This window comes from Carassius gibelio, chromosome B2, assembly GCF_023724105.1.
Source record: "Carassius gibelio isolate Cgi1373 ecotype wild population from Czech Republic chromosome B2, carGib1.2-hapl.c, whole genome shotgun sequence".
Taxonomy (NCBI): domain Eukaryota; kingdom Metazoa; phylum Chordata; class Actinopteri; order Cypriniformes; family Cyprinidae; genus Carassius; species Carassius gibelio.
The window spans coordinates 22,153,260-22,180,788 of NC_068397.1; the positions used below are offsets into that span (position 1 = coordinate 22,153,260).

A 27,529-nucleotide genomic window follows, 5' to 3' on the forward strand; every position below is an offset into this window, starting at 1 on the left:
AACAACCAATCAGAGCTGCGGTCCGTAACTTTGTTTGTGTTCAAAATGTAGAAAAATGTATATACTAAGCGAGTACACCATGAATCCATTTTCCAAACCGTGGTTTTAACCTGTCCTGAATCACTAGGGTGCACCTATAATAAGTGTTTATATTCTGACTATTTTAGATTGCTTCGGGTATACCACGGCGGAGTAACCTTTGTGATTCTTCATAGACATAAACAGAGAGAAGTAGCTCCGGCTACAATGTCCTTCCGCAAGCAGTTCTGTTTATTAACCACTAGAGCATCATATCATTGAATGTACTGCATGCTTACAGTCTGAGTTTAAATGATCTTATGACTCAGTCTCTGTCAGGTTCATTAAAATACCCTCAGATATAAACCCTTCTTTCCTGCAGCTGGGAAAAAGAAAATGCATATAAATATGATTTTATCACCCTTTTAACATGGTTGCTGTATAAAATGTTATGAATATCTGGAGAAGCATCTTTTAACATTTTTAAACCTTTGTTTTTTAATCTTTAACCCTGCATGTTATATATTTTTTATGTTGTGATTGTGAATGACAATCTATACTGTTTTTACTGATTAGAGGGTAGTTCCCTTGTGTTACAGCAGATATGGAGCTTGGATATGTGTGATGTAGATGCAATACTGTGAACCAGGTTTTTGTACAGTGTTCTTGTGTTTCCTGTCACTGTGGGCTGCAGAGCGCAGTAGTACAGAGCAGAGTCTGTTATAGATACAGAGGAGATCTTCAGATCCACATGGTTTTCTTTGTCTTTGGTGACTTTGGCAGTGAATCTGGGATCTACAATAGATTCCTGATCATCTTTTGCACTGCCTGAGATGAACACAATAAACTCAGGAGCCGATCCGGGATACTGACGGTACCAGTAGAGAGTTAATGCAGATGAATAACTGTAGGATAATGTAACACTTGAACCCTCCTCAGCAAACTCCAAAGTTTTGGTAGGTTTAATTTCATTTCCATATGCTGCATCTGCAAGAGGAGATCATATTTTTTTAAGTACAGTTGTTTAAAATGAATGTATATTCATTTTAGATTTATCAGTATAGAATGCAATGTACAACATAAAAAATTAAAAAATAAAAATAAAAAAAATCTTAATTTTGAGAAGAAATTAGTCATTCTGGCTGCTCAAAGTACTAGGATGGAAAACACTTCAGTACTTACATGTAAAGGCAAAAAGCAGAATTACAGAATGGAAAATCATTGTGTGTGTTTCTTATTCTCTCTCTAACAGACTTGAAGTTTTACAAGATCACATCAGATATCAATGTTTTAAACCCCACCTCCCAGATTCATTGGTTTTAATGGGTCTACGATATGTGTTTCATGTACAACTGTCATTTGATTACTATTCATGTCCTATAGTGCATTGCGCCCTCTTGTGGTTACTTACTAACTCTATTGTATGTTAAAAGAATTTGAATATAATCTGTATACATTTTTCATTCTTTTGTTTTTTGTTATAGCACTTTTTATAGTCTCTGTTTAGATGTGCATATCCACACAGAATAAATTTAGGGATGATGTTTATTTTGGTGGTAAAAAAAACATTCATTTGGCATGCCTATACATATACTGTAAGCAAGTTGTATTGTTTTTAAATCAACATTTAGTCAGGGAAATAGAGTGTAGTGTAAATAATTAAAAATAATAGTATTCATATTTTTAAAATGTGCATTCATTACCTATAATTCATATAATTGTTTGTGTTTTTGTACAGTGTTCTGGTGTTTCCTGTCACTGTGGGCCTCAGAGCACAGTAGTACAAGTCTGATACAGCAGCAGAGGAGATCTCCAGATCCACACGATTGATTTCTTTTGTTGCTTGTTTTTCTTTTCTGAGCTTAGTAGAGAACCTGGGATCTACATCAGATGTCCTAGTCTCTTTCACACTCTCCATTATGAGCACAAGAAATTGAGGAGCTGATCCGGGAGACTGACGGTACCATTGAAGTGATTGTGTTTGTGCAGAGGAATAACTGCAGGATAAAGTAACAGCTGAACCCACTGCAGTAGATTCCTCAGTGCTGTCTGGTGTGATTTCATCTCCAAAACTCACCCCTGGAAAAGAGAAAATGAATAACTTATTTTTCAAATAGTGTTTTAAATTGTGAAATTGTATCCTGACAATAAATCAATTAGATAACGATTATTAAATGCTGCTACATTGTCATCATGGTATTAAAAATACAATACTTTTTAAAAAATATAATAAGCTCATTTAGCAATTGAAATGTGAAAATGATGTATAATACTGTAAATATTCTCTATCTGATCTTTTTCAAAATGCACATGCATGCAAAACATACACAAATGCACTTACATGTCGAAGAAGAAAGCAAAATGAGGAAATGAAGTATCATTTTGTGTGTGAGTGTGTGTGTGTGTGACAGCAACAGGACTGAGGTTTGTGACAGTCTAGCAAATTCAACATCATCTCAGATCTATTTGCCAAACTCCACCTCTTTTATCCATATCTTATGGCGATATTTTTTTTTCAAATCTATATATTCTAAACCCAGCCTGTACATGAAGTAACATGAGCTTTTCTCACGCAGGAATTTTTAAAAAAATATATACTGTATTAATGTATATACTATATTGCATTATATTATATATTATATCAAATGATATGTTATAGTAGTGGTAGATAAATCATGTAGATTTGCATGCTATATAATTGAGCTCTTGAAGTAACTGTATGATTAAACTATCTTTTTTCACAGTATCAGGATCAATTTATACACCCAATGAATCAGTCTCTATGGATTATGTTATGTTATGAAAATAAATGTGATTCAAAGATGTGTTTGTACTTGATGTATGGCATAGGTTCCAGTAGTATTTTTTGTACAGTGTTGTTGTGTTTCCTGTGACTGTGGGCCTCAGAGCACAGTAGTACACAGCAGAGTCAGACACACGCACATCTTTGATTGTCAGTGGAACTGTTTTTGATGTTGAATTAAGTGTCGCAGAAAATCTCTTCTTAAAATCAGGCTCAGTAGTTCCCTCACCGTAAGTTAATTTATTTAGAATGAATGTTGGTGATCTGTTTGGTAGCTGTTGGTACCAGAAGAAGTATGGGTCTGTATCAGTGGTAATATATTTACACCATACAATAACTTGAGCTGCTTCACTCGCAGTCATTTCTTCTGAAGATTGTTCAACTCTGTCCTGTCCCAAAGACACTGGGGAACAATAGACAGAGAAAGTAAATCATTAAGATGAATCTTTATGAAAAACAAGTGAACATATTTGGTATCCCATATGAAAAAAAAAAAAAACACTTTTTGTTAAAAATACAGAAACAAAAAAATGCTTACCATCACAATGAGCTATGAAGCACAGAGAAATTAAAGCCCATCTAAACATAGTTGATCTTTGAACAAACATTCACTCAACTCTGCTCTCAAAAGCTCTGTGTCATAGAGCTCTTCTTTAAATGTTTGTATCATGTCACATGATATACTCATACATGGAGGGAGCAATGCTAACCCCTTGTGGAGGAAGTTTGAAATTGATAAACATAACTTCATCTTGCAAACCCGGAATAATTTTTGTTATAAAGGTATGATGTCACGGTGTCTGTTCTGTGTATCCCTGGGTGTCCACTAGTGGTCTCACTTCCCCATAGGCACCTCACCGCAGGCACTTCATTTCCCACAAAGCCTTGTCCCTTCGTCACGGTAATTGCACACCTGTTAATTGCACTCAGGTGTCTTTACTTTCATCGTCATTATCTGTCTATTTAAACCGGTCTGTTTTCTATCTGTTTCATGGAGTCCTTAATTTCCATCACCCAGTTTCCTTGGCAGCAGTTTAACCATACATACAACACCGAATACACAATAACATAAGACAACTAAAATAGCAGATACAACAACCACAAGTCCTTAGCATATCATGCAGAACAACTACAGCCAGATGTGGCTGCTTCCAAGTCAGTTAATATCCTCTTAAAAGTAACCGATGAGACAAGCTTATTAAGTTTCAAATCTTTCTGTAACTTGTTCCATGCAAAGGGAGCAGCAAAGTTAAACGCCTTTTTCCCCAGCTCAGTTCTAACATTTGGTACAGACAGAAGAACAAGATCCTGGGGCCGAAGACTGTGAGTCCCAGTATTTTTTACACTGATGTAGGTCGGAAGGTAGGATGGAAGAAGACCTAAAATAGCCTTATATATGAAAACATACCAGTGTTGAAGCCTCCGTGTTGACAGAGAAGACCATCCAACATGTTCATACAGTTCACAGTGGTGAGTGAGGACTTTAAGACCAGTGATGAACCTCAAAGCTCCATGGTATATAGTATCCAGTGCATGTAAACTTTGAGACGAAGCATGCATATATAAAACATCACCATAGTCAATAATAGACAAAGTACCAGCAACTAACCTCTTTTTAGATTTGAATGAGAGACAGGATTTGATTCTTAAATAAAACCCTAGTTTAAGTTTTAATCTTTTTGCTAGCTGCTGAATATGAGAAGTAAAAGAAAGAGATTCATCTATTAAAATACCGAGATATCTGTATTTATACACATTCAATCTTCTTACCCTGAGAAGTGATGATTGATTGCAGATTTAATTTTGATTTTTAGATGATGAGGCCCTGAAGCACCTATACAATGATTGCCTGGATGACTCTTTGCCTGGGCTGGAGATCCTGGACTTTTGGGGGTTTACCAGTTACCTTAAACATCGTAGCCAATGGGATATACAGACCACACCCGTCTCTCCAGACAAGATGACCGCTAGCCCAGCGCCACAGCGTACTATTAGAAAGTACAATTAGTAGTGATCATTTTCCTGTTTGCAGTACAATTGGAGTACACGCAATAAAAACAGGAAAGCATTCCTAGGTGGAATTTTAAATCAGGAAATTGGGAGTTGTACAGTGAGATATGCCAAAACAAAATGGTTGGAAGATATTGATGTTTTGAATTAAAAAAAATCAGTGAGGTTCTTAGTAGCACAGCAAAAGAAGTATTTGGTAGAAAGAAGACATGTAGGAAAATTGTTCCATGGTGGAATGAAGAATGCAATGAGGCAATTAAAGAAAGAAACAAAACACTTAAAAAGTAAGAGGATCGTTTAGCTATTATGACTTTATTGTTTATAAAAAAGCTCAGGCAATTGTGAGGAGTGTTATCAGGACAGCAAAAATAAATTATTGTAGAGTACTGCAATAATATTGGGGGAAACATTGAAATCAACAAGATTTGGAATATGATTAGAAAGATGGGAGGAAAACAAAGAAATAATACTATTCCAACGATAATTCATTAGGAAGTAGTTGTGTCCGATAGCAGGAAGGCAGAGATACTAGCACAAACATTTGTGAAAGGACATAGTAATGAAAATATATCAAATGACATGATGAAGATAAGGGAACAGAGCGTGAGGAAGAATCCACATATATTGGAAGTTGAGGAGTCAACTGGAGATCCATTGGATTATGAATTAACTTTGTATGTACAATTGGTGGGATCAAACAAACTTCTCAAGGTAGGATCATGAGATATGCTATGAAATGATTAAGCATTTATCAGATCCTTCATTAAATGTCATTTTAAATCTTTATAATAAGGTATGGAATTCAGGAAAGCTGCCTATGGAATGGAAACATGGAGTAATTATCCCAGTAGCAAAACCAAGAAAAGATCATACACAACCCATTAATTATAGACCTATGAATCTAACCTCAAATATATGAAAGATTATGGAGCATATGGTAATAAGCAGGCTGGTTTATGTTATCGAGAGGAGGGATATATTCTCCCCTTACCAAAGTGGCTTCAGAAAAGGGAGGAAAAATTATGGATTCTGTGATGTGTTTGGAAGCTGACACAAGACATTGATGTTGAAAAGGCATATCATATGGATATGATGGGAATAAAAGGTAAAATGTATAACTGGGTTATGAACTTTCTGTTAAATAGAACTATTCAAGTCAGAGTGGGATGTGTGTATTCCCGAAGAGAATGGATCTCTTCAAGGAAGTGTCAGCAGTCCTATTTTAGAAACTTAAATATCAATGACATCTTTTCTCAGATAGAACCTGGGATAGGGAAATCCTTATATGCTGATGGTGCTGCAATATGGAAAAGAGGTATGAATGTTAAGTTTGTACAGGAAAATGTTCAAAATGCTGTCAGTTTGATAGAAAACTGAGCAAATAAATAGGGCTTTAGACTCTCCATGGCAAAAACACAAGCAGTTTGTTTTTCAAAAAAGAAGACGAACCCTATACTATAAATATTAAAATGTATAGAGAAACATTGGAGCATCAGTTGTTAGGTTTTTAGGAGTATGAATGGACTCAATTTAATTTCAGAGTACATATACAGAAAATAATAGATACATTTAAAAAAGCAATAAATATAATGAGATGTCTAGCTGGAGCTAAATGGAGAGCATATCAGAAATTGCTCAAAAGTATTTATGTGGCCCTAAGCTGGAGCAACTATAGATTATGGTAGCATGGTGTATTTATACCTTAATTTAAAGTAAACATTTTGAAAAGAACATCTTAATAATAGCATTAATAGCAATTATATTAGCATTACAGTGGGTTGAAGAAGTTCAGCCTATAAGATCAGTTATATGCACAGACTCTCTATCTGCAATTGAAAGTCTAGAAAGTGCAATTTCTGCAGCTAGACAGGACTTAATTTATTAAATATTACAAAGTCTTTTTAGAACCAGACAATTGGGAATCAATAATCATTTTCTTTGAATAACAGTTCATATGGGGGTGGTGTGACGATCGTGTACCCAGAGAGACACAGGGAGAGCAAGAGATCCAATTGCAGGTATTTAATATATGGTAATCCAAATCGTAGTCGAATACAGCCAAGTTCAAAACCAAAAAGACAGTCCAAACAAATGAAAGGGACAGGAAAAGGGAACTCGGAATGCGAGATGACTCGGAGGACGAGCAGGCAGGAAGAAACTCGGGGGGACACACGAAGGGTAAGGACTCCAAACAAACAACAGGAAAAGACTGGAATTTATAGGGAGGCTAATGACAATAGAGTTCCTGCACCTGGTGCAATTAACCGGAGTGCAATTACTGTGATGACAGGACAAGACTCGAGGAAATCTAGTGCCTACGGTGAAGTGCCTAAGGGGAAGTGAGCCCACTAGTGGACACCCAGGGAAACAGAGACCAGACAGCATGACAGGTGGCAGGAAATTAAGAGGTGGATAGTTTAGCCAAACAGGCCATACATTTCCAGAAGTTGATATTAAAATTGCATTGAGTAAGACTGAGATAAAAAGTATAATAGCAAATAAAATTAGCAAGAAATGGCAGAAGGAGGGGGAGAGTGGAAATAAGGGTCAACCTTTATACAACATTCAAGGAACAGTTGGTTTAGAAAGAAGAAACACTGGAAATCGGAGGAAGGGTGTTTTAATTTCAAGAATGCGCATTGGCCATTGTCTACTAAATCAAAGTATGGTCAGGATTCGGAAACACCAGACTGGGTATTGTGACAAATGTAGTTTGGAAAATATGGAAACAGTAGTACATGTATTATTAAAATGTGAGGCTTATGCAAGAGAAAGATTTGAATTATTTCAAGCAGTAAGAGAAATTGAAGTTTTTTTCTATCCAAGCTTTATTAGGTAATGGCCCAAAGCAATTTAAAATATAGGAAGAAGTATTTAATTTCTAAAAAGACACTCATTTAATTAACAGGATTTCAATCAATGGTCAATACCATAATGTTATCCACACTCCAATCCAGTAGGTGGTGGGAATGCACCATTTAAGTTTGGTTTGCCAACCGCCATTATACTTGAAAAGAAGAAGAAGCCTTTCTAGTATTTTTTTTTTTTTTTATTGCAGCTCACAGTTCACAAAAAGTATACAAAAAATATAAATCAACAACATAAAAATGAACAATAATAACAAAAAATAAATTATACAAATAAAACAGCAGGGGGATTAAAACAATACAAACAAAAAATATAAGAAGCCTTTCTAGTAGAAATTGCACTGAAGCTTCCATTTCCATCATATTTACAAATAAGGTAGATGTTTTTCTCTTAAAATTTTCCCTCAAATGTTTCTGTTTTTTTACAGTGGTGTTATTGATGGTGCAAATGTATCCCTTGCAAATAAACTATTAATACAGCATTTAAATGTATAAACATAAAAGTATAATTATATTCTGTAAATTATAGATTGTGGGTCTGACAATGCTTGACATCAAAGGGAAAAATTTGTTTGAGTTTTTGTACAGCTTCACATAGATTTTATAGCACTGTGCTCCAACTCTGAGAGCACAGTAATAGAGAACTGAATCTGACAGAGTTACACCAGTAATAATGAGTTTAGTGGATGATTGTGGTGTAGTCGACAGAAAGCGGGGATCATCGGAGCTCCCACTTCCACCTCCTACAGTCTTATATATTAAATAGTGAAGCTCTCCATTAGGATACTGTCTGTACCAATAAAGTCTAACATAACTGCTGCTTGTATCATATGTGCAGCTGAGGGTCACAGTCTCATCTTCCTTCTTCATGACACTAGTTTCTTGATTTGGTCTAATCTGGTCTGCAGTCATCACACCTAAAACAAGCAAACAAAATAAGAGTCAAGTTACAAAACAATATCCCATTGGATGTGTCTGGATACACCTGTAATTATTAAAGAGTCATATTGTACCTGAAATCATGATATCATCTGCTGCTTCTCATGTTTTTGCTTAGAGGAAGGCTTTTGCAACTGCAAGAAATTATATATTTTTCTTTTTTTTTTTTTAACAGATGATTTTCAAAAAAATACAGACATTAATGACTTTGTTGTGATGGTTTTAGGCTCATGTGTTTTGAGTTTGGACGTTCCAAGTACATTAAGTGTGAAAGTTGTTATAAGATGTTGTACAGTATCTTTCTGTGATTAGGACTGCAGAGGATTGATGCTTATTCAGGAGCAGTATTGAGCAGTTATGATTTTTTTCATGTTTTTGTATGAGTGTGTTTTAGAGTACAGTAGTACACAGCAAAATCTGACATACGCACACTCTGGATTATCAGTGGAACTGTTCTTCGTATGAAGATAAAAAAAATCTCTCCTTAAAATCAGGCTTGGTAGATCCTTCACAAAAAGTAAATACTGTACACTCGGCATAAATGCTACTAGCTAGTTGTTGTACCAGAAGAAATAGAAGTATTACTTTGTAGCTGTGGTAAAATAATTGCACAGTAGAATAGCTAGATTTCCTTTATTTGCAGTCTTTTCTCCAGAAGGCTGTCCAACTCTATCTTGAGTCAGCACACTCTGATTTATGCTTTTCAGTCTTTAGCACTAAAGATCTTTCTGCTCTTCATGAAATGCTGTGCAAGTCTTCTTCTTTGATGACTTGCTTCTTCAGATTTCTGCATTGTTAACCAAAAAGTTAACAATGCTTTAAGTAAATTAATTCATTATTGTTTTATAGACTATTCCAATACTAGAATTTATGATAAATGGACAATTCTGTAATAATTTATTGAATTGTTTCTTTTAGAAAAATACTATCATTAGGTTATTACTTTGATAAAATTCTGTAAAGTCATTATGATTGTGTCCACCTAAAAATGACAATTTTGTCGATGTCAGTACTCAGTAATGGTTTTGTTCAGTTTCCACAAAATATTTACTGTACATTAATTAGAATTAAAAATCAATAAACTTGAAAAGTTGAATTGATATTTGAATTAATCATTTTACCACATCATTTTGGGCAACAAGAATATTTTGCTAGTTGTGATAAATACTTTTAATTATTACAGATAATAATCAACAAATCTTTAAATGTGTATATATATACACACACACACACATACATGTTGTTATCTGAAATGAACTGAATTTATTATGTACAGTAGTCTGTAAGTGTCAGAATGCAAAATCTTCTTTTGTGTATAGCTTCACTTCTACCTCTTTTTTTAAACAAAACATATTCTGATTAATTATGAATCACACTCTCACACAGGTGTTTCCACAAGTGTAATTATATTGTGTGTGTTATAGAGTGTGGGTTTGATGTGGTTTGAGATCAAAGGGAAAAAATAATTTGAGTTTTTGTACGGGTTCACAAAGACTTTGTATCACTGGGCTCCTACTCTTAGAGCACAATAATAGAGAGCTGAATCTGACAGAGTTACTCCAGTGATAATGAGTTCAGTGGATTTTTCTGATGTCGTCGAATGAAAGCGAGATTCAGCTGGGCTCCCAGTACCACTCCATTCCCGAGCATATTTCCATATTAAATACTTAGGTTCTCCATTAGGATACTGTCTGTACCAGTAAAGTGTAACATATCTGCTGCTTGTATCATATGAGCAGCTCAGTGTCACAGAATCTCCTTCTGTACTGAGGACATTTTCTCCCTTGTTTGGCCCAATCTGGTCTGCAGCCATCACACCTGTAAACATAAACATAAATATTTGCTTATATTTTAAAAATCAAGTCAGTTAATTTCAGATCTCACATTTCACTTAATTATCTAATTTCCTTAGCAATGGCATCAAAAGGTATTATACCTGAAATCATGATTAATATCAGTAGCAAGTGTCTGTCCATGTTTTCTAAGTCAGATCAGTTCTGTTGATGTTCTTCTGTTCTGTGGGTTGTGATGATTGTAATGAGTTTCTTCAGGAACTGAGTCATACAGTCGATCTGGGACTTCCTGCTGTTTGTAGAGATGATGCTCATTTTGGCAAATGAATGAAAGAGATAGAGAAGGAGATCTGTTAATAACATGTTATGTATTAAATATAAAAGTAGCTAATGATTCCTGTGGTAAAAGCATTACAAAATGAAGATCAAGTTACATTTTGCAATAGTTTCCTAATTAGCTAGTTTGTTTGTTTTAATGTATGTATTAATGTATTAATAAAATTAATTTGAGAAATAAAGTCTGATGAAAACATTCAGCGTCTGAGTTGTAAATGTTATTATCTTTATTGTTTTGTGATTCAGTCTGAGTGTTGAGTGTGTTTCTGTCACTTGTGGGCCTCAGAGCACAGTAGTACACAGCAGAGTCAGACACGCGCAGATTCTTGATCATCAGTGGAAATGTTCTTGATGAAGAGTTCATTGTTGCAGAAAATCTCTTCTTGAAACTGTGCTCAGTGCTGTATTGACTCAGAATGAATGTTGCTGATCTGTTTGGTAATTGTTTGTACCAGAAAAGGTTTGTGTTTAATTCAGTGGTAAAATAATTACAAATCGAAAAAACACCAGCAAATGAAGAAAGCATCTTTATCAGTTTGACAACACAAGTGTTGCAAATTATCACAACACATGCATATAACGAAACACGCGAGTAACCCCAGAGTGCAGTCTGGACGTTGGGGCTGGGCGACACTTCGAGGCGGAGCGACACGTGTCGCCCCGCCCATATTTGTTTTCCCCGCCTTTGACATTTTGCTCCGAGCCAGCAGGGGGCAGTTTGCGTTGAAACAAACAGAACGGTGGCAACTGCAGCAGCAGAGTAAAAACGCTATTTCACGTTGATTGCATGAGGTGAGTAAAAGTGGTTGTGTAAATATCTTATAATATTAAATGCGATGTTCGATCATTTATTTATCCATGGTACGTTCAATTTGAATAATTATTGTTAATAATTGTTATAAATTGCTCTTTTATTGTTCTTTGTGGATTGTAACAGTACACTTTGTACATGGCTTTAGTTCTTAGGTTTGATTTTACAGAGGTATGCCATTACATTTGTCAAGTTATTTGAACAGACATGCATGATTATTGTGTGTATATTATTATTATTATTATTTTTCAGGATGACATGATCAGGAGGTGGTGGTGTTCTGTTCTCCTGGACAGCTTCACTCCGCAAATGTATGGAGCTGTTTGAATGTTGCTACATGAAACATTACTCTGTACTATATCTAGCAATATACCTACCTCTTGACATTTGTTTCCTTTAGAGCTCAACCACTGAGGGGAGGAACTTCACCATACAAAAGACAATGTCTTCAGGCAGAGTCGAGCAAAGCAGGTTATTTGTGCACATACATTCATTAAGAACTAATAATTACATGTGTGTACATGCAGAGGTTTTTTAGTTATTACAGCTACATAGTTGTTCAGATATGAAATTGGGATTATGTACAAGTACTATATTGGTCAGCACCGTGGATTATTTTATATACAGCTATCAGTAAACATCAGCATCAAAGACATTTAAAAACATTTCAGCTTAATTCATTTTCAGACAGCAGCGAGTTTTTTAAATAACTTCTGTTTGCAATCTAATGTGGATTTTGTTCACCATATAAGACAGAAATATTTATATTCAATGTAAAAGATCTTCATGTGGATCATGCATACAAATATATACAAATATCTCACTGGATTCTTACAATTAATGGCAAAATGAATGTGTGGAAATGTAAACTAATATATCCTACTGACACACTACAGCAAAAGATATAAATAATTGGCTTAAAAAAAATTTTTTCAGTTAGAAAATACTAACATGCCTAATACTTCTGCACATTACTGTATATATTCACATTTTATTAGTGGTATTGTAAAAGAATGAGTATGCAGTTGTGACAACAATCTATAGAGTTTGTTTAAAGCAAGGTTGTCTGTATTCAGTGTTTATATAATGTTTAATAACTTTTATATACATGTATAAATAAACCTATGTATGTTTTTGATTCAACAGCTTCCCCTGGAAATCCTCAGTTAATTTTATTTTTTCAGCGGGTGACTCTGCATATTTGACACTTTCTCTGGTTTGCAGATGGTTTAGTGATGTGCTCACTCAAGAAGTTTTTCGGAAAGCGGCACAGTTTGCCTGGCTAGACAGTAAGATTTCCCCGTTTAATGCTCATTCTCCAATTGAATTTTGTAGTAGAAGGCTGTTAAACTTTTTTTGTATTATTATTATTATCTTTCATGTATTTTTTCTTTACACTATAAGTTGTGGCCAACTGGAAGAATTGTCCTCCTGTCTCCTGACCGGAACGAGTTCAGACGGATGTACAGCATCAGGGAATGCTTGCAGTGCAGAGCCCTTTTCAAGTTTTACCCACCAGGGTACAGGGAAGAGGCCGGTGTGGTGATCTTCTGGGCTTTTGTTTACACAGGATTTTGTTCCAAGGACATGAAAACACATTTGTGTGTTAAATTCATTGAAGGGAAATAGAGAATGGACTGAGATCAACTGGTTTTGATGTATTAATTGATGTCATTTAAAGTTAAACTTTGCAGTGTATAATGTTTTAATAAAAAAGCTATGGCAAACACGTGCATGACAACAGGTTTCAGTCATTTACATCAGTCTATCATTCTTTAAGGTTTCTCATATTTGATGGTAACATCATTTGCTATGCATTGCTCATAATGAATTCTTAATTTGGTTGTGACAATTTGGTGTAATATTTCAATTACCAATGATTTTATAAAGTGTTTAAAGGGGTGATTAAATGTATTATGTTTTTATTTAGAAGCGGGTAGCTAAATAAATTCAGGATTAATAAGGTTTTCAGTAGTGCACTTCAAAAAACAAATAACAGAAAGTGACAAGTCTTTTTGGGTAAGTTCTTTAGAACCTGTATAGTTCCTTCCTTGCAAAAAGTAACCATGGATTTATTGTAGTAAAAATATTTGTTGGCATATTAATTAACATGTGCAGTAATTATAAAAACACCATAGTTTAACTATAGTTTTTGTAGCAGAACCATGGTAAATTTTCGTAGGGGCTAAGGGGATGTTCAGTATATTATTGGTGACGTTCAGAGACTGGTGACAATTTGTTACACACACACACACATATGTATATATATATATATATTTTTTTTTTTTTTTTTTTTTTTTTTTTGAATATATAAATCAAGGTACTGACTATCTACATAACCATACTTCACATTATATTGCAGTGTCATTTTCAAAATCCAGCGAGTAATGCCGAGGTAGCGTCTACAGCCGTTGAGGGAGTAGACCATTTATTTCTATTCTGTTCGTCATAATCCAAAACTCTGTATTTATACGGGATGTTGTAGAAACGCAAAAATAAATGCAAAAACACAACTTTTATATTCGCTTTTTAATTTATATTAAAAGTTTGTTCATCTGAGTGTCTTCATAGATATACATAATAAAGCCTTTATTATGTATATCTATGGTCTACTTCCGCATTCCAATCCTGCTCACAGCGTCATAATTCTCTATACCAATAAGCTGTAAAATCATCACTCATCTGTACACCAATAAGCTCATCTTAATCATAAACCAATAACCGCCGAGGTGGGCGGGGCGACACGTGTCGCTCCGCCCAAACGTGTCGCCCCGCCCCATCGTCCAGACTGCACTCTGGGCTACTTGAAACACGCTGCAAATTCTCACAAATGTGTGTTCGCCCCAGCGTCTGTGAGAAGGAGAGAGAGAGAAACCAGTCACTCACATCACAGGGAGTCAGCCATCTTAACGTCAGTGGCTTGTGTACTGTAAACACATACAAGCTTCATCACTGTGTCTGTCAGGCCACTCTATTCCTCTTTCAGGCTTGAACTGATGGCAAGACTAAATACATTATTAACTGTCTTTATATTTATTTTAAAAGAAGATGCTCACCATTATGGAAAGGGGCATTACATTTCCGATACTGATGTGTCATTCTTGAATGATATGTTCATTTTGAACAAATCTTTAATGTGACTCGGGAAGAACGAGTTGTCTCGGGTAATCATTCATGATTCATTCATTATTCTATAGGTTCTGTTCCGCTAGTAGTAATTCACCTGTGTCAGTCAATGCAGCCTGAGCCGGAAAGAGAATTGATTAGTTCTCAGTTCGGGTCTATCAGGTTTTTGATTCGTTCCTTAATCACATGAAAGACCCATACTTTTAACCAATGCAGCCTGACCTGGAAAGAGAATTGATTAGTTCATAGTTCGGGTATATCAATAGACAGTAAAAGAAATGGACACAGCGACCCCATTAGATTCAACGGAGACAAATGAAGTCAATTAGAAGCACGCACTTCCTGGTGGTCGAGCATACTGTGCAGACTTAAACTGAGCTTGATGACGTAGATGTCATGTGAGCAACCTGTCTGACAATTGTAAGACTTCTAATCGCTGTACCAAGACAAATCTGAATCACTCACCGAATCTTGCAGATGTTGTTGAACAATTTTGTCCTTTTGCTTTTATGCACTCTCTCAGAGTCTGTAAAATGATCCGAACTTCCCATCACTAATTTCCGACGAGTGCTTGCGGTGTTTGGCCAATCACAATGCACTAGGTCAGTTGCCCAATCAGAGCAGACTGCATTTGTTGGAAAGAGGGACTTGGTAAAAAATGAGGAGTTTGAGAGAGGCGGGACATAGTATACAGTATTTGAAAAATAAGGTGGTTTTTTTAAAGCATGTCAGCATATTCTGTTACACCAAATACACAAAATAATTATCTTTAAAAAAAATATCATACGACCCCTTTAAATGATCTTATGACTCTCTGTCAGGTTCAGCAAAATACCCTCAGATATAAACCCCTCTTTAGGCACGCAAATGCATATAAATATGATTTTATCACCTCTTTAAACATGGTTGCTGTATAAAATGTGAATATCTGTATATGAAGCATCTTTTAACATATTTAAATCTTTTAAATCTTTGTGTTGAATCCTTCAAGTTTTATCTTTTTTATGTTGTGATTGTGAATGACAATCTATACTGTTTTTACTGATTAGAGGGGAGTTCCCTTGTGTTACCTACTGTATAGCAGATAAGGAGGTTGGATATGTGTGATGTAGATGCAATACTGTGAACCAGGTTTTTGTACAGTGTTCTTGTGTTTCCTGTCACTGTGGGCTCCAGAGCGCAGTAGTACAGAGCAGAGTCTGTTATAGATACAGAGGAGATCTCCAGATCCACATGGTTTTCTTTGTCTTTGGTGACTTTGGCAGTGAATCTGGGATCTACAATAGATTCCTGATCGTCTTTTGCACTGTCTGAGATGAACACGATGAACTGAGGAGCCGATCCGGGATACTGACGGTACCAGTACAGAGTATATGCAGATGAATAAATGCAGGATAATGTAACACTTGAACCCTCCTCAGCAAACTCCAAAGTTTTGGTAGGTTTAATTTCATTTCCATATGCTGCATCTGTAAGAGGAGATCATATTTTTTAAGAACAGTAGTTTAAATTGAATGTATATTCATTTTAGATTTATCAGTATAGAATGCAACAACAACATAAAGATAAACACTACTTAAATTAACACAACTTTATTTGTAGAAGAAATTAGTCATTCTGGCTGCTCAAAGTACTAGGATGCAAAATACTTCAATACTTACATGCAAAGGCAAAAAGCAGAATTACAGAATTGAGAATCATTGTGTGTGTTTCTTATTCTCTCTCTAACAGACTTGCAGTTTTTCAACAACGTCAGATATCCATGTTTTAAACCCCACCTCCCAGATTCATTGGTTTTATTGAGTCTATGATGTACTTAAGTTTACAAAGCTTTAGGGAAATGCAGCTCAAATCTGTTTCATACACCACTGTCATTCGTGTCCTATAGTACATTGCGCCCTCTTGTGGTTACTTACAAACGCTATTGTATGATAAAGAATTTTTCAATATAATCTGTATTAATTCTTTATTATTTTTGTTTTTGTTATAGCACTTTTTATAATCTCTGTTTAGGTGTGCATATCTACACAGAATAAATTTAGGGATGATGTTTATTTTGGTGGTAAAGCATATTCACTTGGCGTGCCTATACATACTGTAATCAAGCTGAATTGTTTTTAAATCAACATTTGGTCGCGGACTTACAGAGTATAGTGTAAGTAAATAACAATAATAGTATTCACATACAATAGTATTGATGTGCATTCATAATCTATCTATAATTCATATAATTGGTTGTGTTTTTGTACAGTGTTCTGGTGTTTCCTGTCACTGTGGGCCTCAGAGCACAGTAGTACAGAGCAGAGTCTGATACAGCAGCAGAGGAGATCTCCAGATCCACACGTTTGATATCTTTTGTTGCTTGTTTTTCTTTTCTGAGCTTAGTAGAGAACCTGGGATCTACATCAGATGTCCTAGTCTCTTTCACACTCTCCATTATGAGCACAAGAAATTGAGGAGCAGATCCGGGAGACTGACGGTACCATTGAAGTGATTGTGTTTGTGCAGAGGAATAACTGCAGGATAAAGTAACAGTTGAACCCACTGCAGCAGATTCCTCAGTGCTGTCTGGTGTGATTTCATCTCCAAAACTCACCCCTGGAAAAGAGAAAATGAATAACTTATTTTTCAAATAGTGTTTTAAATTGGGAATTTGTATACCGTACTTACAATAAAAAAATACTGGTTAACAATTATATTAAATGTTGTTGCTACATTGTCATCATGATATTAAAAATACAGTACTTTTTAAAAAATATATAACAAGCTCATTTAGCATTTGAAATGTAACATTTATGTACAATACTGTATATATTCTCTATCTGATCTTTTTCAAAATGCACATGCTGGCAAAACATACACAAATGCACTTACATGTCAAAAAAGAGAGCAGAATGGCGAAATAAAATATCATTGTGTGTGTGAGTGTGTCACAGTAACAAGACTGAGGTTTGTGACAGTCTAGCAAATTCAACAAGATCATCTCAGATCTATGTGCCAAACTCCTCCTCTTTTATCCTTTTTTTATAGCAAAAAAAGTTTTTTTTCAAATCGATACATTCTAAACCCAGCCTTTACATATAGAAACATGAGATATTCTCATGAAGTTAATTTTTTATTGTTATTATATATTAATACTATATATTATATAAAATTATAGGATATAGTAATGGTAGAAAAATCATATAGATTTGCATGCTATATAATTGAGCTCTTGAAGTGACCGTATGATTAAACTATCTTTTTTTCACAGTATCAGGATCAATTTATACACCCAATGAATCAGTCTCTTTATGGATTATGTTATAAATGTGATTCAAAGATGTGTTTGTACTTGATGTATGGCACACGTTCCAGTAGTATTTTTTGTACAGTGTTCCTGTTGCTCAATTGGTAAAGCACTGTGTTGTCAAGCGCAAGGTTGGGGGTTTGAATCCCCGGGAACAAATGATAGGGAAAAATTGACAGCCTGAATGCACTGTAAGTCTCTTTGGATAAAAGTGTCTGCTAAATGCATAAATTAAATTTTAATTTATTTTTGTACACATGTAGGTTCTTGATCATCAATGGAACTGTTTTTGATGTTGAATTAAGTGTCGCAGAAAATCTCTTCTTAAAATCAGGCTCAGTAGTTCCCTCACCGTAAGTTAATTTATTTAGAATGAATGTTGGTGATCTGTTTGGTAGCTGTTGGTACCAGAAGAGGTATGGGGCTGTATCAGTGGTAATATATTTACACCATACAATAACTTGAGCTCCTTCACTCGCAGTCATTTCTTCTGAAGACTGTTCAACTCTGTCCTGTCCCGAAGACCCTGGGGAACAATAGACAGAGAAAGCAAATCATTAATATGGATTATTAGGAAAAACAAGTGAATACATTTAGTATTGTATATGAAAAATAGTAAACACTTTTTTGTAAAAAATACAGAAACAAAAAAATGCTTACCATCACAATGAGCTATGAAGCACAGAGAAATTAAAGCCCATCTAAACATAGTTGATCTTTGAACAAACATTCACTCAACTGTGCTCTCAAAAGCTCTGTTTCAAAGAGCTCTTCTTTAAATGTTTGTATTGTGTAACATGATATACTCATTCATGGAAGGAGCAATGCTAACCCCTTGTGGAGAAAGTTTGAAATTGATAAAAATAACCTTATCTTGCAAACCTTGAACAAGCCTTTATAAAGGTATTATTGATATAAACAGTGTTTTTAAACAAATGCTTGATCACCACTTTACTTATGTTATATATCTGAATGTTTTAAAGCTATTTACTAATTTCTAGAATAACTGAATAAAGTATCAGTGTATGTACTTCATGCTTACATGAAGTTTAAACAATCTTATGACTCAGTCTCTGTCAGGTTCTGGTAAATACTCTCAGATATAAACCACACTTTCAACACCACCTCGGAAATCTTTTTTCTTCTTCTTCTCATCTTTTTTAAACATGGTTGCTTTATAAAATGTTATGAAATCCCAGAGAAGTGTCTTTTAAGTGATTCTTTGTGTCTCCTTTTCTGTTATAACATTTTATGTTGTGAATGATACTGCTTTTTGCTGATTAGAAGATTAGATGCTGATTTAGTTTCCTTGTGTTACCTAAAGCAGATATGGAGCTTGGATATGTGTGATGTAGATGCAATACTGTGAAACAGGTTTTTGTACAGTGTTCTTGTGTTTCCTGTCACTGTGGGCTCCAGAGCGCAGTAGTACAGAGCAGAGTCTGATGTAGATGCAGAGGAGATCTTCAGATCCACATGGTTTTCTTTGTCTTTGGTGACTTTGGCAGTGAATCTGGAATCTACAATAGACTTCTGATGTGGTGTTGATCCATCTGAGATGAACACAATAAACTCAGGAGCTGATCCGGGATACTGACGGTACCAGTAGAGAGTTAATGCAGATGAATAACTGCAGGTTAATGTAACACTTGAACCTTCCTCAGCAAACTCCAAAGTTTTGGTTGATTGAATTTCATTTCCATATGCTGCATCTGCAAAATAAATACAATATTTTAAGAAGCGCTGTATATTATGTTATATTCAATCTTTAGTGAGTTAATTATTAGCCTTTCTGGCTGCTCATAATATTTAGTTTCAAAACACAGACTCTTCAATACTTACATGCAAAAACAGAAAACATAATGACAGAACGGAGCATCATTGTGTGTGTTTCTTATTCTCTCTCTAACAGACTTGAAGTTAAAGATCACATCAGGTATCAGTGCTTTAAACCCCTCCTCTTCCTGAGAGCTCTTTGATAGAGAAGATCAGATTAGATTTGATTCATACACTATTGAGTCATTTACTATTCATATCCTATTGTAACATCTTGTGGTTACTTATGACATAAATCTTCAGAACACAAGAATGCTAGATTATTCCTCATACTTTAATTGGCACAGTACTTTAGATCTCATAAGGTTTATGACATACACTATGTAATTTATAATGTTTACATTATTTTTATTTTTTATTTTTTTTATCCATGTTATTTTTGTGGGACAGAGGTAAATAGCATGTGTGTTTGCACTTCATCATATAATTAAACACTTTCTCTGTTTTTGTATGAGTGTGTTTCAGTCACTGTGGGCTTCAGAGCACAGTAGTACACAGCAGAGTCAGACACATGCAGATTCTTGATCGTCACTGGAACTGAATCTGAGCACCATTATCTTTTGCTCCAAATTTGTTTCTCCACAGAATGTATTTTGGAAAATCATTTGCTCTCTGGATGTACCAGAAGAGTTCTGGTTTTAATGAAGTTGTTTTATATTTGCATTTTAATGTTATTGATTTTCCTTCAAATTCGTGAGGGAAAAAAACATCATCCAAAAATAAACCATGGCTAACAGTCAGATTCAGCCATTTATTTATGATCCAGAATCAGATCCCGAGGCTGAAACTGAACGAGAGCAGCAGCAGCAACGACTCGCTCCGAGCGGGGCTCGAACCCAGGTCTCCGGCATGGGAGGGGACGCACTAACAAGGAGGCAGAGATATTTGAAGCAGTTTTACTCACCGCCTGTGGTTCCAACACACGATCGTGACCCTTTTTTGTTGGGATTGCATCATCTTTAAGAAATAAATGATGTGCAAATCCGGCGTCAAACTGGGTCTTGTTTGTAAAACAAACATCTTCGAAATGCAGAGAACAAACAAAAACACTTGCACAACTCCGTTGATGCTCTGTAAAAATAAACTCCATCCACTGGTCCCTTAATGCTGTTTTTTTTTTTTTTTGGTAATCTGTGCAGGGTTGTCTTGCCCTGGCAACCAAAAACACACTTCTTTTGTGACTTTTCGCGATGCTCTCGCTCTGATCAGTGAATGTCTGTTGTGCTCTCAGTGCTCTGCTATACTCTTCCGGCAGAAGTGCCCTTAGGACCCATATAAGGAAATTCCGCTCCATCTAACGTCACACAGAGCCATACTCGAAAAAAACTTTCCGAAACTTGTGACAAACCGGAAGGAGTATTTTGGGAACAAAAATACTCCTTCAAACGTACAACTTAATTTTTGAAACTTTGTCCATGTTTAGCATGGGAATCCAACTCTTTAACAGTGTAAAAATCTCAGTATGCATGAAATAGCATTTCACCCCCCCTTTAAGTTGTGCCTTTGCATACTGCCCTCTTCAGGATATTATTGTAAAAAGATTTTTATAAATATGTTTTATGTTTGTTTAATTCATTGTTCCTTCAGCATTTGACAGAGAAAAGTCTCACTATTTTACAGTGACTATGTTTCCAATGTCTTCATTTAAGTTATTGATAATTTTACCCTTTTGCCACTTAAACATGCACGATTATACCTTACATTTTTACATTCTGTACATTTGTACAATTTAAAGTGAATCAGAATTAACATATAGGTAATGTAGGGAATAGAAAATGTAGATTTACACAAGTCAGATTTAAATTTATTCAAATATGTGAAATATGCATTTTTGCTTAATGTGTTTGATTTACAGATATTACAGCACATAATCTGTTATTTTAGCAGGAAATACCTCCAGGCTCACAATATCAGGCTATTATGAACAGGTAAAATACAAAGAAATAGAGAAATAGAGGTGCATTGAGCCTCCTTGTGGTTAAATAAAAAACAGGAGCTCTGGATCCCAGATACTGACTATGCCAGGGCATGTTAATCATAGTTCCATCATATTTACAGATGTCGTAGATGTTTTATTTATTTATTTACTTACTTATTGATATACAACTGTAATTCAGGAAGTATGTGTTTTATTTTTATCACCCTACCCTTTCAGTAACCACACACAGGTGTTTCCACAAGTATAATTATATTGTGTAAATTAGAGATTGTGGGTCTGACAATGCTTGACATCAAAGGGAAAAATTATTTGAGTTTTTGTACAGCTTCACATAGACTTTGTATCACTGTGATCCAACTCTGAGAGCACAATAATAGAGAGCTGAATCTGACAGAGTTACACCAGTAATAATGAGTTTAGTGGATGATTGTGGTGTAGTCGACTGAAAGCGAGGATCATCGGGGCTCCCACCTCCACCTCTTGGATTCTTATATATTAAATAGTGAAGCTCTCCATTAGGATACTGTCTGTACCAATAAAGTCTAATATTACTGCTGCTTGTATCATATGTGCAGCTGAGGGTCACAGTCTCATCTTCCTTCTTCATGACACTAGTTTCTTGATTTGGTCCAATCTGGTCTGCAGTCATCACACCTAAAACAAGCAATCATAATAAGAGTCAAGTTACACAAAACTATCCAATTAGATTTGTCTGGATACACCTTTAATTATTAAAAGAGTCATATTTTACCTGAAGTCAGAATTAAAATCAGCAGCAGGTGTTTCTCCATGTTGACTAGGTCAGATCAGGTGTGTGTTAATGTTGTCTGTGCTCTGAGCTGTAGATCTGTGTCTCTGCAGGTTCACTCTCAAACACACTGGAACTTCCTGCTTTCTGTGTGAAGATATCATCTGTTGCTATTCATTTTTTTTTTACTTAGAGGAAGGCTTTTGCAACTGCAAGAAATTATACATGTATTTATTTAGAAGATGATTTTGAAGAAACATATAGACATAAATGACTTTGTTGTGATGGTTTTAGGCTCATGTGATTTGAGTTCGGAAGTTCTGCCAAGTACACTGAGTGTGAAATTTGTTTGTACAGTATCTTTCTGTGATTAGGACTACAGAGGATTGATGCTGATCCATGAGCAGTATTGAACAGTTATGATTTTCTTCATGTTTTTGTATGAGTGTGTTTTAGTCGCAGTGTTTTAGAGCACAGTAGTACACAGCAAAATCTAACATATATGCACATTCTGGATTGTCAGTGGAACTGTTCTTCGTGTGAAGATCAAAAACATCTCTCCTTAAAACAAGGCTCGGTAGATCCTTCACAAAAAGTAAATACTGTACTCTCTGAATAAATGTTAGTGCTACTTGCTAGTTGTTGTACCAGAAGAAATAGAAGTCTTCATTCGTAGATGAGGTAAAATAATTGATCCAGAAGGCTGTCCATCACTGTCTTGATCCCAGCACACTGAGATTGCCTGCTTTTCAGTGTTTAGCACTAAAGATCTTTCTGCTCTTCATGAAATACTGTGCACTTGAGTCTTTATCTGCTTTGATGATTTGCTTCTTCAGATTTCTTCAGCCTCCCAAAAAGTTAACAATGTTTTAGGTAAACACATTTTTTATTGTTTAAAAGACCCTTCCAATACTAGAATTTATGAAAAATTAACGATTCTGTAATCCTTTATCAATCTGTTTCGTATAGAAAAATACTATCATTAGGCTATTACTTTGATCAAATTCTCTAAAGTCATTATTATTGTGTCCACCTAAAAATGACAATTTTGTCAATGTCAGTAATTGTTTTCAGTTTCTACAAAATATTTACTGTACGTTGATTAGAATAAAAAAAAACAATGAGCAAGATATATTGACAATTGAATTAATCATTTAATACAGCATTTAGGGCAATATGACATCTATTTTGCTGGTTGTGATAAAAATACTTTTAATAATTGCAGATAAATAATTGTAACATAAAAACAATAGAATATAAATCAATAAATCGATCAATAAATCTTTAAACAAATTGTCAAAATTCGCCCTAGACTTTTGTTAGTTTGGATTGTTTTTTTTGGGGGGGGGGGGGGGGGGGGGCATGTTTATTTCTGAGGAGTTTTTTTAGATGTGGAAATGATTGAGCAACTGAAATTTCTTAATCAGATTCTGCCCTCTCCACCCTTAAATACTGTTGACAACTTTATCCGAAAAACAAACCCCTTTTATATTCCCCAATTCTCCCTTCCCCCCATAATTCCTGTGTAGGTTTTATAGTCATGATAAAACAAATTGAAAAGCTTATTTGCAGTTCTGAGTTAATAATGTACAAGTTAGCCTATGAATTCTCTCTTTACTCCAGCAGGACTTTTTATGAGTGTTTTATCTGGCATATATATATATATATATATATATATATATATATGCTATTATCTGAAATGACCTGAATTTATTAAGTAGTCTGTAAGTGTCAAAATGCTTATCTTCTTTTGTGTATTGCTTCACTTCTACCGCTTTTTCAACATAACATATACTGAAATTATGAATCACACTCTCACACAGGTGTTTCCACAAGTGTAATTATATTGTGTGTGTTATAGATTGTGGGTTAGATCAGGTTTGAGATCAAAGGGAAAAATTCATTTGAGTTTTTGTACGGGTTCACAAAGACTTTGTATCACTGGGCTCCTACTCTTAGAGCACAGTAATAGAGAGCTGAATCTGACAGAGTTACACGAGTTATAATGAGTTCAGTGGATTTTTCTGATGTAGTCGACTGAAAGCGAGATTCAGCTGGGCTCCCAGTATCACTCCATGCCCGAGCTTCTTTCCATATTAAATACTTAGGTTCTCCATTAGGATACAGTCTGTACCAGTAAAGTCTAACATATCTGCTGCTTGTATCATATGAGCAGCTCAGTGTCACAGAATCTCCTTCTGTACTGAGGACATTTTCACCCTTGTTTGGCCCAATCTGGTCTGCAGCCATCACACCTGCAACGATAAAAATAAATATTTGCTTATATAAAAAAAAGTCAGTAAATTTCAGATTTCACATCACATTTAATTATCTAATTTCCTTAGCAATGGCATCAAAAGGTATTTTACCTGAAATCATGATTAATATCAGTAGCAAGTGTCTGTCCATGTTTTCTAAGTCAGATCAGTTCTGTTGATGTTCTTCTGTTCTGTGGGTTGTGATGATTGTGATGCTCTGAGTTTCTTCAGGAACTGAGTCATACAGTCGATCTGGGACTTCCTGCTGTCTGTAGAGATGATGCTCATTTTATTAAATAAAAAGGAGCTATTGATCCTGTAATGAGGCTTGATGATATGAATTTGTGGTGTATATTTCCATCTTAGGCATTACAAAATGAAAGTCAAGTTTATTTTGCAATAGTTTCCTTATTAGCAAGTTTTGTTTGTTTTAATGTATGTATTAATGTATTGATAACATTTATTTGAGAACTAAAGTCTGATGGAAACATTCAGTGTCTGAGTTGTAAATCTTATTCTCTTTATTGTTTTGTGATTCAGTCTAGAAAATGTAACAAGATCATATACAGTAGGATGAATGTGCATCAGTATCACGCGGATTTGTCATATATTGTCTCATCAAATAGCTGAGCACTTCCTCTCTTTTCGTCTGAGTGTTGAGTGTGTTTCAGTCACTGTGGGCCTCAGAGCACAGTAGTACACAGCAGAGTCAGACACATGTATTCTTGATCATCAGTGGAAATGATGTAGAGTTCAATGTTGCAGAAAATCTCTTCTTAAAATCCAGCTCAGTGCTGTATTGACCCAGAATGAATGTTGGTGATCTGTTTGGTAGTTGTTGGTACCAGAAAAGGTTTATTTTTAATTCAGTGGTAAAATAATTACACCTTACAATAACTTGATCTCTTTCATCTGCCGTAATTTCCCCTGAAGGATTTTTTTTTAAACATTTATTATTAGGAACTTATAATATATAATATGGGATAGTTCACCCAAAATTTTTAATTTTAATTTTAATTTTTAGTTATGAAGGATGCAGTACTACTCTATAGGTCCTCAAGATTAACAGGATATTGAGTGAAAACGAGCATCCCCCCCCCCCCCTTTAAGAAATTTTAGATTTAGTCCGAGAGCTCTCAGTCCCTCCATTGAAACTGTGTGTACGGTATAATGTCCATGGTTAGAAAGGTAAGAAAAACATCATCAAAGCAGTCCATGTGACATCAGAGAGTCATTTAGAATATTTTGTAACATCAAAAATACATTTTGTCCTAAAAAAAAAAGCAAAAACTACGACTTTATTCAGCATTATCTTCTCTTCCGTGTCTGTTGTGAGAAAGTTCAAAACAAAGCAGTTTGTGATATCCGGTTTGCAAACAAATCGCTTGATGTAACCGGATCTTTTTGAGCCAGTTCACCAAATCGAACTGAATCGTTTGAAACAGTTCACTTCTCTAATAAGCATTAATCCACAAATGACTTAAGCTGTTAACTTTTTTAATGTGGCTGACACTCCCTCTGAGTTAAAACAAACCAATATCCCGGAGTAATTCATTTACTCAAACAGTACACTGACTGAACAGCTGTGAAGAGAGAACTGAAGATGAACACCGAGCCGAGCCAGATAATGAACAAACGATTACTCGTTCTCGAGTCAAGATCCGGTTGCATCGGTTTTCAGATCACCAGTAGTTATGGGTAGTTCGGTTCTTTTCTGCGAACCGGTTCTTCCAAACAGTTCGATTCAATAAACCGGTTGAAGAAAACGGTTCACCCGTTCTTTTGCACTCGACGTAATGAGGTCATTGCCGATGATTACCCTTGATTCAATCCTTTGGTTTACCCGTGCTCATAACATTAGCACAAAATCAGTTCAGAATCAATCACCAAAAGAATCAGTTTGGTTCAGATGCTCTGTGTGTCAGTCTGCTTCACAATGAATCACGCATGAGCAGTATCAACAGCTCCTCGGTTCACGAATTGTTGAAGTGGTTCAAGAAGATCCGGTTACATCAAGTGATATGTTTGCAAACCAGATATCACTAAACTGCTTTGTTTTGAACTCGCTCAGAACAGACCCGGAAGAGAAGACAATGCTGAATAAAGTCATAGTTTTTGCTATTTTTGGACCAAAATGTATTTTTGATGCTTCAAAATATGCTAACTGACCCTCTGATGTCACATGGACTACTTTGAAGATGTTTTTCTTACCTTTCTGGACATGGACAGTATACCGTACACACAGCTTCAATGGAGGGACTGAGAGCTCTCGGACTAAATCTAAAATATCTTAAACTGTGTTCCGAAGATGATCAGAGGTCTCACGGGTTTAGAACGAGGGATGAGGGTGAGTCATTAATGACATAATTTTCATTTTTCAATGAACTAACCCTTGAAGTGTAAACATTTAGTAACCTATGTTCAAGTAAACCTTTTTCAGTTTAAGTATGCAGAAACAAAAATGTGCTTACCATCATAATATGTTATGAAGCAAAGCTAAATCAAAGCCCATCTAAACATAGTTGATCTATGAGGAAAAATAACAGAAAATTAATTCGACTCTGCTCTTTTAAAAGCTCTGTGATTATCATATAAAGCTCTTCTATGTTTGTATCATGTCACATGATATATTCATACATGCAGAGAGCAAGGCTGACCCCTTGTGGAGGAATTTTAAAATGGCTAAACATTGTTATTTTTCAAACCTTGAGCAATTCTTTATAAATATTATGTTTGATGTAAATAGTGTTTTTGAC

The 27,529-nt window shown here is 35.2% G+C and overlaps 1 long non-coding RNA gene and 3 gene segments (V, D, J or C); 1 reads left to right on the forward strand and 3 right to left on the reverse strand.

Moving 5' to 3' along the window:
* Positions 1-186: 186 nt before the first annotated feature.
* On the reverse strand, positions 187-16,908 carry LOC127951267 (T cell receptor alpha variable 5-like). The segment is given in 2 exon segments: positions 187-1,005; positions 16,365-16,908. Coding segments are annotated over 2 exon segments (462 nt in total).
* LOC127951274 (uncharacterized) lies at positions 11,362-13,306 on the forward strand. 2 transcript variants are annotated; one of them, XR_008152634.1, is made up of 5 exons: positions 11,362-11,558; positions 11,830-11,888; positions 11,978-12,048; positions 12,724-12,866; positions 12,982-13,306. It is a non-coding gene; the product is annotated as an uncharacterized LOC127951274 (long non-coding RNA). The 2 variants fall into 2 exon arrangements; XR_008152633.1 differs by having other exon boundaries at positions 11,362-11,888.
* A 2,398-nt stretch (positions 16,909-19,306) lies between the features above and the next one.
* Positions 19,307-19,895, reverse strand: LOC127951460 (T cell receptor alpha variable 5-like). The segment is given in 2 exon segments: positions 19,307-19,704; positions 19,835-19,895. Coding segments are annotated over 2 exon segments (438 nt in total).
* A 2,215-nt stretch (positions 19,896-22,110) lies between these two features.
* LOC127951461 (T cell receptor alpha variable 14/delta variable 4-like) lies at positions 22,111-22,625 on the reverse strand. The segment is given in 2 exon segments: positions 22,111-22,421; positions 22,519-22,625. Coding segments are annotated over 2 exon segments (351 nt in total).
* Between the last annotated feature and the right edge of the window lie 4,904 nt (positions 22,626-27,529).